This window comes from Dipodomys ordii, unplaced genomic scaffold (genome assembly GCF_000151885.1).
Source record: "Dipodomys ordii isolate 6190 unplaced genomic scaffold, Dord_2.0 Scaffold45, whole genome shotgun sequence".
Taxonomy (NCBI): domain Eukaryota; kingdom Metazoa; phylum Chordata; class Mammalia; order Rodentia; family Heteromyidae; genus Dipodomys; species Dipodomys ordii.
In genome coordinates this window covers 8,775,580-8,787,767 of record NW_012267261.1, presented here as the reverse complement: position 1 = coordinate 8,787,767, position 12,188 = coordinate 8,775,580, and the positions used below count along the sequence as shown (strand labels likewise).

Genomic DNA, 12,188 nt, shown 5'->3' with positions numbered 1-12,188 from the left:
ATGGTGGCACATGCCTATAATACTAGCTACTTGGGAGATAGAAACAGGTTACGGGTCTAAGGTCTGCCAAGTCAAAAGCTAGCAAGATTTCATCTCAAAACCAGGCCAGTCAAGGTGCTACACAACTGTGTGCCCAGCTAATCAGGATGGAGAGGTAGGAAAAGACCAGTCAGGGCCAAGTCAGCAAGACTTTGTCTCAAAACCAAAATAGAAGCAAAAGGGCTGAGAAAGGCTTACTGTGGCTTGGTTCTAGAGGTTTTAAGATCGTGGTGGGCTGGCTCTACTGCTTCTATGCCTGTGGTAAGGCATCACGTGACTGGGTGTGTGGACTTGAAATTTATGTCACATGGAGAAAGGGGGCGTAGGGCCCAATACTATTTTCAAAGGCAAATTCTCAATGATAACTCCCATCAACCAAGCTCCACTTCAACTGTGCTATATGCAAGGGAGCAAGCCTTTAACCCATGATTCTTGGGAAGACATTCAAGATCCAAACTGTAACACTATGCCTATAAATATCTGTCTTCCTTTTTCACATGATTCTTACCCACAGAATATCTTCAATCTTACTTAGTTCTGGTCTGCTTCATCTAGTTCTCTGCTGCCAATTAGAGGAGGTATTATTTGTGTTCTAAAATTTTTAAATACCAGTTGCTAAAGACTGTGCTTCATGTTCCTTCTAAGACTCAGGGGCTCTCCCTTCAAAAAGTCATTTCTGTGCCAGACACTGGTGACTTACACTTGTGATCCGAGCTACTGAGGAGGCTGAGATCTGAAGATCATGGTTTGGAACCAGTCTGGGAAGGAAAATCCATGAAACTCTTATCTCCAATTAAGCACTAAAAAAGCTAGAAATGGCCGGGCGCTGATAACTCACACCTGTAATCCTCGCTACTCAGGAGGCTGAGATCTGAGGATAGTGGTTCAAAGCCAGCACAGGCAGGCAGGAAAGTCCGTAAAACTCTTATCTCCAATAAACCACCAGAAAACCGGAAGTGGCGCTGTAGCTCAAGTGGTAGAGCGCTCTTGTGCTGAAGAGCTGAGGGACAGCGCTCAGGCCCAGAGTTCAAGGCCCACGACTGACAAAAAAAAAAAAAAAAAAGGTAGCAAATAGCTCAAGTGGTTGAACACTAGCCTTGAGTAAAAAAAGTTCAGGGGAAGTGCGCAGGCCTTGAGTTCCACAGGACTGGAACAACAGCAACAAACCAAACAAACCACTTCTGAATTCCTCAGGCAATGGCTATTCTGTGGCAAACCGTGTCCCCCTGCCAGCTTCTCTTAACTGAAGGCTCAATAGAATTGTCCAGTCTAAAAAAAAAGTATTCTTTCCATCATTCCCTTGCTAGAGCCCCTTCCTTCTGCTAGTACTAATTACTAATTTCAAGAGACTGTATTACTTTCTCATTCCAAATGCTTAAATGAAACTAAGTACCTTACCAAAAATTCCTTACAAAGAAAAAATACAAAAGGAAATGATAGGAAACTTCTAATCAGACCACAACAAAGAAAAGGACCGAAGACTCACAGAAGGCAAATAATATACTGCGACAGGTTAAAGAATCCTCTTCATCATTGAGATGTGAAACCACAAAGAAATCTTGTGAGTTCTGGGCAGTACTTGTTTTAGCACCTTTTGAGAGTGTCCAAATTGTGCCCTCTCTGTCTGTCTCTGACACACACACACACCTTCAGTCAAAAGTAAAGCTAAAGTTGAGCCAGATGTCAGTAGCCAGGTGTAATCCTAGCTATTCAGGAGACTGAAATCTGAGGATCACAGTTCAAAGCCAGCCCAGGCAGGAAAGTCCATGAGACTTTTTTTTTACTTTTTTTTTTTTTTTGGTTGGTCGTGGACTTGAACTCTGGGTCTGGGCACTGTCCCTCAGCTCTTCGGCTCAAGGCTAGTGCTCTACCACTTAAGCCACAGGGCTACTTCTGGCTTTTTCTATTTATGTGGTGCTGAGTAATTGAACCCAGGGCAAGCACTCTACCACTGAGCCACCTTCCCAGCCCCTCCATGAGACTCTTATCTAATTAACCACCAGAAAACCGGAAGTGGTGCTGTGGCTCAAGTGGTACAGAGTTCGCCTTGAGCTGAAGAGCTAAGGGTCCAGGCCCAGAGTTCAAGCCCCAGGGCCCCTCCAACAAAAGAAGCTCAGGGACAGTGCCCAGCCCCCAAGTAAAGCTGATAAGAAAAAAAAATTCGCCACCAATGAACACTGATCCTTTTTTTTTCCCCCAGACCTGAGGACCAAACTCAAAGCCTTACACCTTTCAGGCAAATGCTCTTCCACTGAGCTAAATCCTCAACACTCTTGATATTTTTGTCAGGAAAGAAAAAAAAAAAAGAGGTGAAGATATATCTATATATAGATAGATAGATATATCTTCACCTCTTTTTCTCTTCTTATAATTCACTTTAAAGTGAAGTATTGTGACAATTTATAGTACTATTTAAATCAATCCCCTCCTCTAAATACATATGTATATATATGTAAATATATATATGTGTGTATATATATATATATACATATATATTCATATCAAAACAAACTGAATTCAATGCCAGGTCTTCTTGGGCTCAAATCCCAGTCACACTACTACTACTAGAACTTTGATTCCTCATTTTGAGAACTAAATGAGAGCTTCAATGGACATAGCACACAGAAATCAAGTCTAACTTACCTCTCTGCCTAGACCATATTTCTAGGCTACAACTATTGTAATAATTCTCAACTGGAAACAGAATGGGTGGAAGAGGAGATAGAAAGATGGTTTGGATGACCCTCAAAGAAAGTTTTAGGGGTGGGGAGGGAGAGGATTGTACTGAATAAATATGTGTTTAAACTTCATGTGATTCTTAAGTATCTGTCCAAATGGCTTGTGTGTCTTTATGAATCATTCAATTAGGGAGTTAAGAAACCCCATACTTTTGGTCCCTAATGAATGGCCTCTCCTAACACATAGTTACATTTTCCAAAAACACCAAGTGATAGTATCTAAGTACAACCTCTACTATATTGTGGCATTTCTGGGTTTTCCCATATCTTAAATGAAATATACATTGTTGGATTTTTCACTAAAATACATAGTTCTGTCATATATTATTTTTATTTTTTGTTTGTAATTTTTGGTGCCAGTCCTGCAGCTTGAAGTTAGGGCCTGAGAACTATCCCTGAGCTGCTTTTGCTCCAGGCTAGCACTCTACTACTACTTGAGCCACAGCTCTACTTCTGGCTTTTTTAGTAGTTTAATGGAGATAAGAATCTCACAGACTTTGCTGCTCTGGCTGGCTTCAAACTGGGATCCTGGATCTCAGCCGCCTGAGTAGATAGGATTATAAGCATGAGCCACTGGTGCCTGGCTTCATATTTTATTTTTTTTTGGTGGTACTGGGCTCAAGGGCTTTTGCTTGGTAAGCAGATGTTATACCACTGAACTACACTCCAGATCTTTTTTCCACTATTTTTTGCATTGTCTTGTTTTCCAGTCCTGAAGTTTGAACTCAGGGTCTGTCCCTGGGCTTCTTTTGCTCAAGGCTAGCGCTCAAACACTTGAACCAAAACTCCTCTTCTGGCTTTTGTTGTTAATTGGAGATGAGAATCTCACAGACTTTCCTGCCCAGTGTGGCTTCAAACAGGGGTCCTTCAATCCCAGATTCCTGAGTAGAAAGGATTACAGGTAAGAGCCACCAGCATCTGCCTCCCTTGGTTTTTTGTTTATTGTTCTTATAAAGATGATGTACAGAGGGGTTTCAGTTACATTAGTCAGATAAAGAATGCACTTCTTTTTGGACGATGTCACCCCTTCCCTCAGTCTCAGCTTTTCCCTCCCAGCCCCTCCCAGATGTTGTATAATTCATTTTCAACCTAGTATCTAGTGACTATCACTGCTGCATTTGTTCACCCTTTGTCCCTCTATTTCTGGGCCTTCCTCATCCTCCCAAAGACAAATAAACAAACAAGATAAGAAAACACAAACAGAAAAAAAAAAACCTCTAGTTTCCATTTCCTGGAGTTTTTTTTTTTTTGGGGTCCAGTTGTGGGGCCTGAACTCTGGGCCTGGGCACTGTCCCTCAGCTCTTCAGCTGAAGGCTAGTGCTCTACCCACTTGAGCCACAGCGCCACTTCCAGCCTTTTTCTTTTGCTTATGTGGTGCTGAGGAATCGAACCCAGGGCCTCAGGCATGCAAGGCAAGCGCTCTACCACTGAGCCTCCTTTCCAGCCCTGGAGTTCATTTTTTAATAAACATTATTTTCTGTGATCAGAGGCACATAGGCATTGTCTTTTTGTGATCCTTTCCTAAGAGTATCCTCCTTTGGTTTCAGTGTGTGACTGCCTGGAGTCCTGTATAATTTATCATGTCCCAGTATATTTTAGATCTAGTTTCCAAATGAGTGGATACAAAAAATGTACCTATATACAAGGAATATTACAAAGCCATTAGAAGTAACATTGTGTCATTTGCAAAGAAATAGATGGACCTAGAACAAATCATGTTAAGTGAGGTAAGCCAAGCTCAGAGAGACAAACAGTGAATGTTTTCTCTCTTATGCAGAAGCTAGAGCCACTGGTTATTTCTGAGATAAGGTATTACTTCTTGCCTAGGCACATGCCTGGTCCTTGACCCACCTAGTTTAAGCTTCTCATCATAACTGGGAAGACAGGCTTCTGACATCTGCCCAGCTTCTTTCTGCTGAGATGGAATCTTTCAGGATTTTCTACCAAGTGTGGACCTGGAACCACAATCCTCTCAATCTTAGCCTCCTCACATAGCTAGGATGAAAGGCATGTGCTACTTAACACAGCTATCAGTTGAGAGGGGTCTCCCAAATTTTTCTGCCCCAGTGACTTGGAACCATTATGTTTCAAGAAGATAGGATTACAGTGTGAGTACTAGTACCTGTTTTTTGTTGTTGATGTTATGAGATATGATCTATCCACATAGCCCAAGCTGGTCTTCAACTCACAATCCATGTCTCAGCTTCCATGGTGCTAGAATTACAGGTGTCTGACACCATAACCAGTTCTAAATTTGTTTTTTACTTTTTTTTACTTTTTATTTTTTGTCAGTCATGAGGCTCGAACTCTGGGCCTTGGTGCTATCCCTCAGCTTTTCAGCTCAGCCTCTCAGCTCAAGGCTAACACTCTACCACTTGAGCCAAGTGCCACTTCCAGTTTTCTGGTGGTTTAGTGGAGATAAGAAAGAGTCTCATGGACTTTACTGCTTTGAACCATGATCCTCAGATCTCAGCCTCCTGGGTAGCTAGGATTATAGGCATGAGCCTATGGTGCCTGGCTTCTAAATTTATTTTTGACATATAATATCTATACATATTTATGGCATACATAAATGTTTCAATTCATATATATATATATATATTGCATTATACTTGCTCATTTGGCTAGGTTTTATTCTGCTTTTATAACAGTAATGGATCTGAACTCAGAGCTTTGTACTTGCTAGGTAGGTGCTCTACTTTGAGCCACAACATCAGTCTTTTTTAGTACCCTGGTCATTTTTTATATAGGGTCTCACTTCCAACCTGGGTGCACACTTATACCACTTAGCCACCTATTTTAAGTTTCTCATTGTAGCTAGGATGACAGCTGCATCACTGCTCCCGCTCTCAGTTGAGAAAGGTGCCCCAACTTGACCTTTTTGCTAGCGCTCTACTGCTCAAGCCAAGGCTCCACTCATGTTTGGGTTTTTTTTTTTATGTGATTAATTGGAGATAACAGTGTCACAGGGCTGGGAAGATGGCTCAGTGGTAGAGCGCTTGCTTTGCATGCCTGAGGCCCTGGGTTCGATTCCTCAGCACCACATAAGCAAAAAGAAAAAAGCCGGAAGTGGCACTGTGGCTCAAGTGTTAGAGCTCTAGCCTTGAGCTGAAGAGCTGAGGGACAGCGCCCAGGTCCAGAGTTCAGGCCCCACAACCGGACCCAAAAAAAAAAAACAACAGTGTCACAAACTTTCATTGCTCAGGTGGACCTCAAATGTGATTCTCCCAATCTCGGCCTTCTAAGTAGCTGGAATTACAGAGGTGAACCTCTGAGACCCAGCTTATTTCATCATTTTTAATGTTCCTGGGATTGAACTCAAGGCCTCCTGCATACTAAGTACATGTACGCGTACCACTGAGCTATATATATCCTCAACACTGTAAGGAGGGCAAGGACTGGCAAAATGCCTTAATAGATATCTCATCAAACAAGAGATACAAATGGCAAATAAGCATATGGAAAGATGCTACAAGCCTTACATCAGTGGCTCTTGCCTGTAATCCTAGCTATTCCAGATGCTGAGAGCTGAGGATCACCAGTCAAAGATAACCTGGGCAGAAAAATCCATGAGACTCTTGTCTCCAATTAACAACCAAAAGTCGAAAGTGGGTGGAGTTGTGGCTCAAGCGATGGAGTTGTGGCTCAAGTGGTAGCGCCCAGCCTTGAGGGGAAAAAAAGCTCAAAGAGTGTGAGGCCCTAACTTCAAGCCCCAATACAGGCAGAGCACGTGCACGTACACGCGTGTACACACACACACACACAGCCTTCATTTAGATACCTTGATAGTTTCTGAAGTAGGCAAAACCTTCAACTCCTGCATGGCTGGAACCTAAGTTTAGTGTCTTTTCAGTTACAGTTTAGCGAACAACTTTTCTTCACCCATCCATCAAAAAGATGAGCCACTTAACATTAGCGCTAACACCTGTTCTAGAAATAAAAATGAGCAGCGGCACAGTAAAGGACCCTTCTGAAATGCTTCCAGTGAACCTGGTCCACAAACGCTGCGTCGCACGCGAGGGCTTGGGAACGAAAGGCTTGCCCACATCATTCTCCTCCTGGTCTTCAAGCACGTGAAAATCGCTCGTTCCCAAAGCAGCGATGCAGGGGAACGGGAGAACTCTGCCACAGGCAGTGCAGTACTCCACACGAATCCAGAAACTCGAGCCCTACAGTCCAATGGCAGCGTCATCGTCGGCACCTTTCCTCGAAACCGCACTGGCCCGCCCGCGGCCCTGACCCCCCGGAGGCCCAAGCCCAGCCCGCCCGCGGCCCGCCCAGCCCCGCTCCCCACCCAACTCCCGTCCCCTTCCGTCCACCCTCACGGCGACCCCAGCACGCCCTCTCCCCGGCGGGACCCCCTAGCAGGCTGCAAGGCACGCCTGCGCCCCTCTTCCAGGCCGGCCTCGGCCTCGGCGTGCTACACACCCCCCACCAGGCCCCCTGCGGCCGGCGCCAGGCGCCTCCCCGGGGTCCCCCACCCCCACCCCGAGCCGGACGAGACGCCCTCTCCCACCGCACGCCCTCGGCTCGCTGAACTCCCACCCGTGCACCGGCGGCCCCCGCCCCGCCTCACCCGCGGACCCCCAGGCCGAGCCCCCCAGCCCCGGCTCCGGCGGCCCGGCCCGCTAGGCCCCGACACAGGCCCCGAGGCCTTCGCCGCCCCTGCTCCTCACCGTGCCCAACCCAGAGCTGTCTTCCGGGGCCCCCTCGGCTTCCTCACGAATCGCAGCCTCCAGCCCGGAGTCGGGGTGACCAGGCGGCTTCAGGAGCGCAGGCTGCATCTGCCTCTCGGGGTCCGGAGGTGTTTGTTCCATAGCTGCAGTTCGGCGCGGTGAACGCAGGGCGCATGCGCCATGCCCCCCCCCCCGCCCGCCTCAGCCGCGCCCTCCTGTCCACCGGGTCCCGCCCCTCCGCCTGCGGAAGCCACGCCCCTCCGTCCAGCTCCAGCTGTGGAGATCTTGTGGCTCCCAGGCTCTGGCAGCCAGAGCTAGATGTGGGGCTGGGTAGGACTGGGTGGCACTGAGGGAAAAGGCTGCTTGTGGAGAAACTGGTCCCTACTAAGCTGGAAAACCAGAAATCTGGGACAAGAGAAAAAGGTCAGGAGAAGACAAATACCTGAAATAAGTATGGCAACTCTTCAGATTAGTGATCACGAAAAAGCAAGTGTGAAAGGCAAAAGAAATTGGAGGCTGTGGCCTGGCCATTTTCCCTTTTGATACTACATTTCCTGCCATCAACGTTTCTCTTGGAAAGATCAGTTCCTATTCATACTAAAAGAGGTTACAGGCTCACACTTCTTTCAAAGCCTGGTGCAGGCTATTGGACCATGGTTTAAAGCCAGCCTAGGCAGGAAAGTCCATGAGACTTATTACCAATTAACCACCTACAAAATCAGAAATGGAACTGTGGCAATCGTCGTTAAACACTAGCTTTCAGCAAAAAAAAAAAAAAAAAAACTCAAGAACAGCGCCCAGGCCCTGAGTTCAAGCTTCAGGTTAGTGCACACACCAGGAAGTTATTAATCTATTAACCTTTATTAACCTTCTACAGGTGGAGTTCCCCACTCAGCCAAAGGTAATACTTGAGATGCTGAGGGACCCTTCACCTTTTGGCAGAAGTAGGACTTGAGTCCTCATCTAGTGTTTAAGCCTTAAACCCTTAAGTACTGGAAATCTGATAAAGTTTTAAAAATTTCCTGCTTAATTTTCTACTTCCTTAACAAGCATTTGCCATGGCAATTTGATGAGAAATGGTCATGGGCTATAGCAGGCTGTATCATAAAAAAAAAAGTACTTTAAAAAAAAATGGTACTAGGAACCAGTGCCGGTAGTTCATTCCTGTAATCCTAGCTACTCAGGAGGCTGAGATCTGAGGATCACAGTTCAATGCCAGCCCAGGCAAGAAAGTCCATCATACTCTTATCTTCAATAAACCACCAAAAAAACGAAAGTGGTGCTGTGGCTCAAGTGGTAGAGTGCTAGCCTTTAGCTGAAGAGTGGAGGGACAGTGCTTAGGCCCAGAGTTCAAGTCCCATGACCGACAAAAAAAAATGGTACTAGGGATTGAACTCAGAGCTTCATGATTCTAGGTGCCCTAGAAAAAGTACTTTATTAGCATTGTTGCTCTTAGTATTTTTTTGGGGGGGGGTCTGGTTGTGGGGCCTGAATTCTGGGCCTGGGCGCTGTCCCTCAGCTCTATCAGCTCAAGCCTAGCGCTCTACCACTTGAGCCACAGTGCCACTTCCTGCTTTTTTCTTTTTGCTAATGTGGTGCTGAGGAATTGAACCCAGGGCCTCATGCATGCAAGGCAAGCACTCTTCCACTGAGCCACCTTCCCAGCCCCATGCTCCTAGTATTTTTAAATATAATTTTATCTTTATTATTAAGGTATTGTGCAGAGGTTACCATTTCTGTCTTGTTTTTAATTTTTTTTGGGGGGGTCCGGTCGTGGGGCTTGAAATCTGGGCCTGGGCACTGTCCCTCGGCAGTTCAGCTCAAGGCTAGCGCTCTATCACTTGAGCCACAGTACCACATTCGTCTTTTTCTTTTTGCTTATGTGGCTGCTGAGGAATCGAACCCAGGGCCTCAGGCATGCAAAGCAAGCACTCTACCACTGAGCCACCTTCCCAGCCCCAGAGGTTACCCTTTCTTAAGTCAGGTAATAAGTACATTTCTTTTTTTTTTTGGGGGGGGGTCCAGTCGTGGGTCCTGAACTCTGGGCCTGGGTGCTGTCCCTCAGTTCTTCAGCTCAAGGCTAGTGCTCTACCACTTGAGCCACAACGCCACTTCTGGCTTTTTTTCTTTTTGTTTATGTGGTGCTGAGGAATTGAACCCAGGGCCTCATGCATGCAAGGCAAGCGCTCTACCACTGAGCCACCTTCCCAGCCCCATTGCTTTTTTTTTTTAACAACCTCACCCTGTCCTTTCCTTTCTCCCAGTTTCCCCCTCCCTGCCCAAAAGTTACATAATTCATTTTTCCACATAGTGTATACTGAATAGCAAATATTTTCTGTACAAAAATCTGGTCTCAATTTTTCAAAGACTGACATTGACATTTTTGTAATTTCAACACATTGTACTGGTGGCAAATTTCCATTCATTCCAAAGTAATAGCATAACCTTGTTTATAACTCTATTAAAGGGTTAGAGACTGGTCCTGAATTCAAGCCTCAGTACTACCCTCCCCCTCAAACAAAAAAAAGAAAAGTGCCTTCTGTTTGACATTTTGATTTATTATTTTACAGTTATTTATTTATATGTCTTTTCCCAATCAGACCTTGAACTCCTTTAAGGCAAAGATCCTATGTTTTCCCCTCCCCAACCCAGCATATCTGTTTTTAAAGGCATTTTATCTACTTATTAGGGATTATTCATACCAAGCAAATGGTCAGAAAACATTTCCTTGAATCAGAAGACAACTTAGTTTACATAGGAGGGCTGTATTTCCAGGGACAGATTTATATTCATTATCCTCATGTACTTTTGCTTCTGAGATACCAAAAAAAACAGATCCTAAAGCAATTAAGATAATTGTTGTGTGTGGTATCACAAGGTGAGATGTGATGGGAATCAGGAGAAAGTACATGACTTGACAAATGCTCAGTGACAGAAGGTCTTGTCACTGTCTTCCATGTTTAGAAATAAAAATGCCTGGGGCTGGGAAGGTGGCTTAGTGGTAGAGCGTTTGCCTTATATGCATGAGGCCCTGGGTTCGATTCCTCAGCACCACATAAGAAAAAAGACAAGGGGCTGGGAAGTTGGCTCAGTGGTAGAGCGCTTGCCTTGCATGCCTGAGGCCCTGGGTTCGATTCCTCAGCACCACATAAGCAAAAAGAAAAAAGCCGGAAGTGGCACTGTGGCTCAAGTGGTAGAGCGCTAGCTTTGAGCTGAAGAGCTGAGGGACAGCACCCAGGCCCAGAGTTCAGGCCCCACGACCAGACCCAAGAAAAAAAGACAAATGTGGTGCTGTGGCTCAAGTGGTAGAGCACTAGCCTTGAGCTGAAGAGCTGAGGGACAGCACCCAGGCCCAGAGTTCAGTCCCCACAACCGGACCCTCCCCTCCCCCCCCCAAAAAAAGAAATAAAGATGCCTGCCAAGATGGTTCAGAATCTTATCTCTGATTAACCACCAAAAAAGTTAGAAGTGGAGCTGTAGCTCAAGTGGTAAAGTGCTAGCCTTGAATAAAAGCTAGCTAGCAAAAAAAAAAAAAGCTATCTAGCATAAAAGCTCAGAGATAGTGTCCAGGCCCTGAGTTCAAGCCCTAAAACCAACAACAACAAAATTCATCTAATCAATTTTTCTCTTTATTATTTCTTTTTTTTTGGGTGGGGGGGTCTGATCATGGGGCCTGAACTCTGGGCCTGGATGCTGTCCCTAAGCTCTTCAGCTCAAGGCTAGCACTCTACCACTTGAGACACAGCACCACTTCCGGCTTTTTTCTTTTTGCTTATGTGAGTGCTGAGGAATCAAACCCAGGGCCTCATGCATGCAAGGCAAGCGCTCTACTGAGCCACCTTCCCAGCCCCTCTCTTTATCATTTCTAATTGGAGAAACTTTATAGCAGAGTAATATAATTTTTTTTTTTTTGGTTGGTCGTGGGGCCTGAACTCTCAGGCTGGGCGCTGTCCCTCAGCTCTTCAGCTCAAGGCTAGCATTCTACCACTTGAGCCACAGCACCACTTCCGGCTTTTCTCTGCTTATGTGGTGCTGAGGAATCGAACTCAGGGCCTCATGCATGCAAGGCAAGCTCTACCACTGAGCCACCTTCCCAGCCCAGATTAATATAATCTTTTAATATGCTCCAAACCAACTTTTTTTTTAACTTTCAGAGTGAACTTTTTGGCTTCATCTGAATTAAGTCCATGAACTTATAAAAACCAATAATAGGAGCCAGGTGCCAGTAGCTCACACCTGTAATCCTAGCTATAAGGAGGCTGAGGTCTAAGGACCACAGTTCAAAGCCAACCCTGGGCAGGAAAGTCCATGAGACTCTTATCTCCAATAAACCACTCAGAAAACCAGAAGTGGTGCTGTGGCTCAAGTGGTAGAGTGCTCCCCTTGAGCTGAAGAGCTGAGGGATAGTGCCCAGGCCCAGAGTTCAAGCCCCACAGATGACAAAAACAAAAACAAAACAACAACAAAAAAAACTATAATAGGGCTGGAAAGGTGGCTCAGTGGTAGAGTGCTTGCCTTGCATGCATGAGGCCCTTGGGTTAGATTCCTCAGCACCACATAAGCAGAAAGGCTGGAAGTTGCACTGTGGCTCAAGTGGTAGAGCACTAGCCTTGAGCTGAAGAGTTGATAGACAAGTGTCCAGGCCCGAGTTCAAGCCCCACTACTGACCAAAAAACAAACAATAATAGGGCTGGGAATGTGGCTCAGTGGTAGAGCGCTTGCCTTGCATGCCTAA

The 12,188-nt window shown here is 45.7% G+C and overlaps 1 protein-coding gene across 1 annotated transcript in view; it reads right to left on the bottom strand.

Moving 5' to 3' along the window:
- Snx4 (sorting nexin 4) overlaps positions 1-7,627 on the bottom strand; it is a 52,478-nt gene extending 44,851 nt beyond the window's left edge. Inside the window, exon 1 of the mRNA XM_013019320.1 lies at positions 7,454-7,627. Coding sequence (XP_012874774.1) covers positions 7,454-7,594 — 141 coding nt within the window. The 5' untranslated portion in view covers positions 7,595-7,627. The remainder of the gene's footprint in view (positions 1-7,453) is intronic.
- Positions 7,628-12,188: the final 4,561 nt, after the last annotated feature.